This window comes from Paracoccidioides lutzii (assembly GCF_000150705.2).
Source record: "Paracoccidioides lutzii Pb01 unplaced genomic scaffold supercont2.35, whole genome shotgun sequence".
In the NCBI taxonomy this organism is placed as follows: Eukaryota; Fungi; Ascomycota; class Eurotiomycetes; order Onygenales; family Ajellomycetaceae; genus Paracoccidioides; species Paracoccidioides lutzii.
In genome coordinates this window covers 153,975-161,471 of record NW_015440981.1, presented here as the reverse complement: position 1 = coordinate 161,471, position 7,497 = coordinate 153,975, and the positions used below count along the sequence as shown (strand labels likewise).

The 7,497-nt window shown below is 47.3% G+C and overlaps 2 protein-coding genes across 2 annotated transcripts in view; one reads left to right on the top strand and one right to left on the bottom strand.

Annotated features, from left to right (window-relative positions):
• PAAG_12565 (hypothetical protein) overlaps nt 1-4,006 on the top strand; it is a gene marked incomplete at both ends in the record, with an annotated part of 5,051 nt that extends 1,045 nt beyond the window's left edge. Inside the window, 3 exons of the mRNA XM_015848042.1 lie at nt 52-2,229; nt 2,296-3,361; nt 3,430-4,006. Coding sequence (XP_015702348.1) covers nt 52-2,229; nt 2,296-3,361; nt 3,430-4,006 — 3,821 coding nt within the window. The remainder of the gene's footprint in view (nt 1-51; nt 2,230-2,295; nt 3,362-3,429) is intronic.
• A 1,098-nt stretch (nt 4,007-5,104) lies between these two features.
• On the bottom strand, nt 5,105-7,138 carry PAAG_08478 (S-adenosylmethionine-dependent methyltransferase superfamily domain-containing protein; the record flags this gene model as incomplete). Its single annotated transcript, XM_002789586.2, has 1 exon — nt 5,105-7,138. One exon carries the CDS (start codon nt 7,136-7,138, stop codon nt 5,105-5,107), a length of 2,034 nt encoding a protein of 677 aa, XP_002789632.1.
• Nucleotides 7,139-7,497: the final 359 nt, after the last annotated feature.

Genomic DNA, 7,497 nt, shown 5'->3' with positions numbered 1-7,497 from the left:
ACATGCGCGCATTCGATGACTGACATGTTCAAATTGCTTTTTCAATTATAGATGATTACTGGGAAAAGACTTTCTACAGAGAACTCGATGACCCCGAATATAAACCTGCAGAGAAAGCTCGCTTGACCTGGATATTCAAAGGTGTACGGGGCACCAAGGAAAACCCAAATCGTGCTATCATAATGAGGTCCCCAGCCGCATATATCGGGGGTGTTTACTGGACGATCAAGTTTTTTCCTAGAGGTAATAACACTGGTTCCTTAAGTATATATCTCGAGACCTCATCGACACCTCCGCAACCAGACAGAGTTGTCCCGGAGACCGAATTCAAGGTTTTCAGAGGGCCACCAAATGCCGTACTTAGTGATTTGGTACCGGAGGTTGACATTACTATCCCCGCTACTGCAAACTCGAGCAAGTTGTCAAGCGCCCAATCTTTCACGTCTCAAGGGAATGAGAAGCAAGACCCTGCTATTGAAGGTGACAGTGAACCAGCTCCCACAGAAGAGCGAGAAGGCGAACGGAAAATTGAATCCCCGTCATCTTCTGTTGCGCCCCGAGATTGGAGGGTGTCTGCCCAAATCGGCGTTATTCTATACAACCCCAATGAACCCCGAACTGCTTGGATGCAGTCTTCGTGCCACCAATTTAATTCCCATAATGTGGATTGGGGCTGGACGACTTTCCATGGCCCTTGGGACCGGATTCATCAACGACAACGGGGCCAGAGGCAAGCTCTTCTGCGGGATGACACTCTTGCCTTTGATGCGTATATTCGTGTTTTTGACGACCCAACGCAGTCGTTGTGGTGGCATTCGAGTGATAGTGAGCCAATCTGGGACAGCCTAAGCCTGACTGGCTACCGCCCAATGGGGGATTCGGTCGTCAAGTATAGCTTTGAGGTTGCTGGTTTGGTGTCATGGCTTTTGCTAGCCCCTTTCCGCGAAGCTATACAGAGTGTTGACGTTCTAGAACATTTCACTACCCCGGGCGTCAAACCGAGACCTTTGTGTGAATCTCTGCAAAAGCTTTTATGGGCTTTGCGATGCGACTATCATCCACATCTTCATGTTGATACCGACCTTGTCACTCAGACTCTGCGAAATCTGGAAGAATTCTCTAGGGACGTGATGGAATTTTGGGAGAGGCTTCGTCGTTCCCTCGAACTAGAACTTGTCGGCACCGATGCTCTCGAAAAATTGTCTAAAATTTTTGATGGTCAGAACGTGAGTCGTACGATTACTGACACTACTTCCGCTGAAGAAACAGCACCCAGCGCCAATTGTTTCCACGGAGATTTCAACAACTCTAGAATCAGAATTCCGGCACAAAGTTCAGACAACATTGAATCAGGCTTGAAACGATATTTTAATGGTAAACCTGGAAAGTGGTCGCTTCCAGCGGTTCTCCACGTTGAGCTGGCGCGCCAGATATTCGACCGGGCTAGTCACCATTGGAATCTCATCTCTCGTCGCGTTGGCCTAGATGAAGAACTAGACCTGTCTGGTATTGTCGCTAAATCTCGCGTCGGGAGATATAGCCTGTATGGTTTTGTGGTTCACAAAGGCAAACGGACTTCGGGGCAATTCTACAGCATCCTCCGTCCTGGTGGGCCGGGAACACGCTGGCTGGCCTTCGAAGATGCGAGCGATAACAAGATTGAGTGTCTTACAAGGAAGGCTGCGATCGACGCCCATGAAGGTGTCCTCTCTGAAGATGCCAGAAGTCATTATGATAGATCTGGGCGTGACGTTGCAGTTGTTGTGATGTATGTTCGAAATGATGTTTTACCTCAATTCTTGACTGGAAAAATTGAGCCATGGAAGATGGCAGAGCCTCTCAGGCACTATTTTCACCACGGAGAGCTCCCATCCATCTCTTCTTCTCCAATTTCCATCGAGATATATTCCCTCAAAGATGTCTCTGTGGTAAATAATAGCTTATTTGATGCTCATGATCTGATGGCCACTGCCAGGTCTGCAGGCGGATTCCGCCATCTAACCCTGCCAGCTAATACGACGTTTGAAGCCGTAAGAAAAAAGTTGGCCTTGTGGTATTGGAAAGATGAACAGGAGAAGAAACCTGAACATATTCGCATGTGGCAGATTGATCGTCCAAAATTGGGATTCATTCCCAGCTTACTCCTAAAGAACCTCCCAGGTTTGACTTATCCGCTGTCATATTTTAATCTGAATGTTTTGCGCCTGTGGGTGCATATCTTGTCTGAAGGTGGGTTAAATTCCGAGCTAAAGGCCTGAGCTGAGTATTTTAATCATTGACATCTCTCTGTTACAGATGATGCAAAGCTTTTTGCCATGCCAACTTCTACACCATCTTCAAAACCCTTCGACTATGTAGACATTTCTGAGGAGGCTGTAGAGCCTGCAAATGGCCCAAGAACAACCACGGATCAAAATTCAGCCCAAGAACCGAGTGTACCTGAAACCCAAGACATCGGCATGACTGATTGGAATCCTTCTGTTCATCCAGCACGGCAAGGAGATAGTGACACTGCCGATACGATTTCTTCTAACCAACCATCTGAGACGGTACTAATAGGGCACGAGCCAGGAACGCAGCAGCATGAGGCTTCATCGTCTCCCGACCACAACTCTCCAACTGATGGCCCACAAGACTTAAATAACTCTGTCACTGACGATCAAATGTCGGGCGCGGAACCAGACTTGAATGCCTCACAGCCTGCCCAGTCTGAACTGGTTGGCGCCAACCACAACACAGCTGCTGTTGGTAACCACGAACCCGCAATAGATCCAGGAAATGGAGTGATATCTATCCCGGTCACTGCAGATATAGAACTGCAAGTCCAGACGACATTGGAACAATCAGTTGATATCCAAGTAGGCAATGAAAATGGTTCTCCCCAACACGCAAATGATAATATCGATGTTGCTACCCCCACTGCTGCCCAAGAAGACTCGGTCATGCAAGACCCGCCACTGCCCAACACCCATTTTGATTCAAGCTCTAACGAAAACAGGGAACCGGCTGCAGGGTTAGAGAGGCAGGAGAATCGTAGTAATGAAGCTGATTGGTCATTTGCTGACGCAAATTGGGATCTTGTGCCTGGTTCTAGCCAAGTATATTATTTCATCCAGATATTTGACTCCGAAAAACAAGAGCTCCGCGTTACAGGAGTTTTCTTCGCGAGGAAAAAGGATACCATCAAATCTTCAGTTCGTGCCGCTCTGGGATGGCCATATGATAAGCAGTTTCACCTTTGGCATCGTGTGGACGGTGCATCAATCCTGTCCATTTCCGGCTCCCACAAATTTTCCAACATTATATCCATAGATCTGGATGGCCAATGTTTCATCGTCGGTGAAGTATTGCCGAAGTCACGGTATGTAGCCCTTGTGCATCTTTTGTTTTGTAGCTGAGTCGGGCCTGCTAATATCACATTGTTAGTAGATGCACCACAATTTCGGAGGGGGGTTCCTTGGCCACCCCTGATCTACTAGCAAAGTACCTCTGGGCTTTTTCCCGTCGGCATCCGACGCAAGCACTCACTGGTACAAAAACGGTAGAAGCTACTTTTAATGGAGAGTACTATTCCGGAGATTTTAAGAAGGGCTACTACCATGGCAAAGGTACTCACATATCAGACACTGGTGCTACCTATACCGGTGATTTCGTCCTGGGACAGCGGCATGGTAAAGGTATCATGGAGTTCACATCGGGCGACACCTATGATGGAGATTGGCGCGAAGATGAACGTCACGGCCAAGGAACATTTATCGAACGCAAGACTGGCAACAAGTACGTTGGCGGTTACCGGGCCGGCAAACGACATGGGAAGGGTATCAGTTACTGGGAAGTTGCAGATGAGGAGATGGACCTTTGTCAAATTTGCTACAGTGAAGATCAGGATGCGCTGTTTTACAGTTGCGGGCATGTTTGTGCATGCGTAAGCTGTGCCAAACAAGTTGACATATGCCCTATGTGTCGGAAGAAGGTCACTAGTGTGGTCAAGATCTACCGTAGCTGATCGCTTGTTTTGGATCCTTCATATGTTGTTTTGCCTCTCATGTTCTTGGATTTACTATCCCTTGTGATTTCTGACGAAGTTCGGATAGATGTTTAAAGAGATGATGATCTAGCTCTAGCGTGTGTTTACCTATCCCTTTTTGAGGGATATTTGTGCCCTAACTGCAAAGAAGCAGTTTCGACCTGAAGTTGATCCTTTTTCATCTTTCCCAAGCCTCTCCTTTTGGTTTGACCTTCATATACCATCTGCGACGTCGCTCCTTACACCCAAGTTTATTGATGGTTGGTTATTGGCGGATGTCCACCGCTAATTTATAGGACATCATATATTCTTCATCATGTTTTTTAAATATTACCCTTTTCCCTCGGATTTCCTGTTACAAACAGAGACCTAGATTTAGTGAACCGCGACAACGTTGGTTTGGTTTTAGATGAGGCGTGTGTTTTATTTGGGAATACTGAATAGGGGTTTGTGCGTACTGGTTCGGTCCACTTGGTTAGTTGAACACAAAAAAAAGGAATAAATGAGCTTGCTTATTACTATTCATGCCGAGTCGTGCTGTTTCTATTCCGCAGAAGTTGCGAGGTTGACTTGCATTGATACTGATATTGGCGGATTTAATAGCCATCCTGATAAAATACTCCTCCCTACGTGGACTGTCATAACCACGAATCCATGGATACCCATGAAGTCGTCCCTGACTAATACGTCGCGAGGGTACCTGAAATGTCACAGCAGCATGGAAGTAACTATTAACAATGGAGGAGAATTAAGAAGTGTTAAACAGATATACCCGGGGTATCCGCCTGAAGCTGTTCTACAACTTGCATTAAAATTACTTGCTATTATTGCGTAGCGTTAACCCACATCAACTCTGGCGTCATTTCCGCATATCTCTTGCTAAGCAGCCCCCCGCCCTCACCTTTTTTTTTTTTCTCATATTTTAATCTACATACTAAATTCTGGCGTTTCCTTCACATCATCAACTCGATGCCTTCTCACTTCTCTGTCTTATCAATCTTTTCGTCGTTCTGAGGTCAACTTAGAAGCTTTTCGACCCAAAAACTTGCTTCGGTCCTCGACAAACGGGAGATGACATCAACTTTTCTTAGTTGTGGTCTTTGATACCTTGGTGCTCTTTGACTTCCCTTTAAGCACCGCCCTGGGGTTTAATCCCCTCCTCCGTAGCTTATTTCGCTCCGCCCTCGAGATATATGTCGCGTCCTCGTCTTCGTCAAACGGTCCGAACACTTGTTCTTGTATTTGTTTCTCCTTCTCCTGGCCTACGATAGGCGTTCTGTCAATCGTTTCCTCAGTGTCGTCTGCCGCAGCCATCAAGCCACCGTTTGCATTTGAACCGCTTGCGGACTTACTTGCGTAAGGACTCAGGCCAGTCTTCTTCAACTTGCAAACGTAGAAGCCGTCAACATTCTCCCGGTGCGGGAAATAGCGTCGGGTTAGGGTCATTTTTTCATCAAACTTCTTCCCCATATAGCTTTTAAAGCCCGGAGTTCCGAAATTTCCCAAACCGGTATCCACGATTTTCACGTTTGGTCGCTTGCGGAGGGCGTACTGCACCACGCTTTCGTTTTCCTCTACTGTTACACTGCAAGTGGAGTAGACAATATAGCCGCCAGTTTTAGACGCATGGTCGGTGGAATCGATGGCGGCTAGGAGCAGTTGCTTTTGCATATGGGGTAGAGCGAGAAAATCACGCTCCGTCTTAGAAGTTTTGACGCTTGGATCTTTTGAGATGACGCCCGTACCGGAGCAAGGTGCATCAAGCAAGATACGGTCGAAACCCCCTAGAATCTTTGGGAAGGCTTCCCGCGCATCTAGATGTGAGACAATGGTGTTTTTACATCCAAGTCGGTGGATATTACCGATCAACCCTTTCGCACGAAGTTTGCTTGCGTCATTTGCAAGTACACACCCTGTATTGCGCATTAATGCAGATATGTATGTTGTTTTACCACCAGGAGCAGCGGCCATATCGAGAATTCGCTCATTGGGCTGGGGAGCTAGCGCCATGACTGGGAGGAAGGACGAAGCGGCTTGGAGGATGTAGTGACCAGCAAGGTATTCTGGAGTAGCACCTAACGGAACGGAGGATTCAAAAACTTGTAGACCCACTTTGGACCATTTTCCCACGGGTTCAAGGACGACGCCGCGGTTGATCAGGGCCTGGGCTAGGGAGCGGCGATTTGTTCGTAGTGTGTTTGTCCTGATGACAACGGGGCGGGGCGATTCATTGGCTTCGAAAAAAGCAAACGCTTCGCGGGGGGTAAACAGGTTGAATAGCTTTTCGGCCAAGAATGGAGAGTAGCCATAGTAGGTACATATGTCGGCCAGAAGGAGATTAGTATAGTCGGCACGGGACTTGCCAGTTTGTCCAAGTGCCGATAAATCGCTGAGGATACGAATTGACTCCGTTATGCGACTCCGAAGGAGTTGGAGGTCAGGAGCGAGTCCCACCTGTTTGAGGGTCTCGTCATTCTCCCCAAAGATATCTAAACGATCACCTGCAATGCTGGTTTGGATGGCGGACTCTTTGAGTTCTAATCGTGACTTCTCAGCAGTAGCATCCGCTTCCAAATCCAGTTTCTTTGACAGACCCTCAATATTGGCAGCAGTAAGCCGCTGTTCTGCGTCGGATATATTCTCGTCTTCTGAAAACATAGCCTCGCGGGGATGGTCCTCTTCTGAGTCAAACGCTGAATCCAAAACACCATCTCTATCTGAGTTTTCGGGTGAGAAATCGAAACCGTCGCCATCGTCACTGACACTTTCCAGGTTTTCAAACTCATCTTCCAGAATATCTTCCGCATCACCGTCAGAGTTCCCCGTATCCTGCAAGTGGACAGATTTTTTCGAGCTGGGTTTCGACTTTGGGGGCAGCTTCGACACTGCTTGTCCCTCATTCACTTTTGCACCTGATTTTTTCCGCCTGACACGACGGCTACCGGCTGGTTTCCCATGCCTTTCACGTGTATTGCTCTCTGTGCAACGCTTCTTCCCTTCATGAAGCGCATCATCGGCATCCGACGCTTTGCGTCGTTTCAGGGAGGAAATCTTTGACTCGTCTATGGATGGGGGAGGACCCTGTTTTTTCATGCGGCGTCCCACGCCCATTTGAATGAAACTAAACAATTGGATCTTGTTGGTCCAGCAGGAGGGCTAACCGGACGAGTACTGGGTGGAGGTTCCTACGCATGGAGTTCTGTGTATTGAATAATTATCTAAGTTTTTAAGTCAACTAACTGTTAAACTAAAAAATTAACCAAGTTGTATTTTTTCTTGTTTGTTGCAAACTTGACTTGGAGGACGGAAAAACAATTCGGCAGAATATGCCATATTAGGAATAGCGTTAAGGCCGAATCACGTTGTTGTGTGTAATAAGACTTAATTTCTGTGGGACGTCTAAAGTGGTTGTATTGGTAGCTATCTCGGGGATGCTCTATACTACTGTGCGGTGCGCTAGTCCATAATAG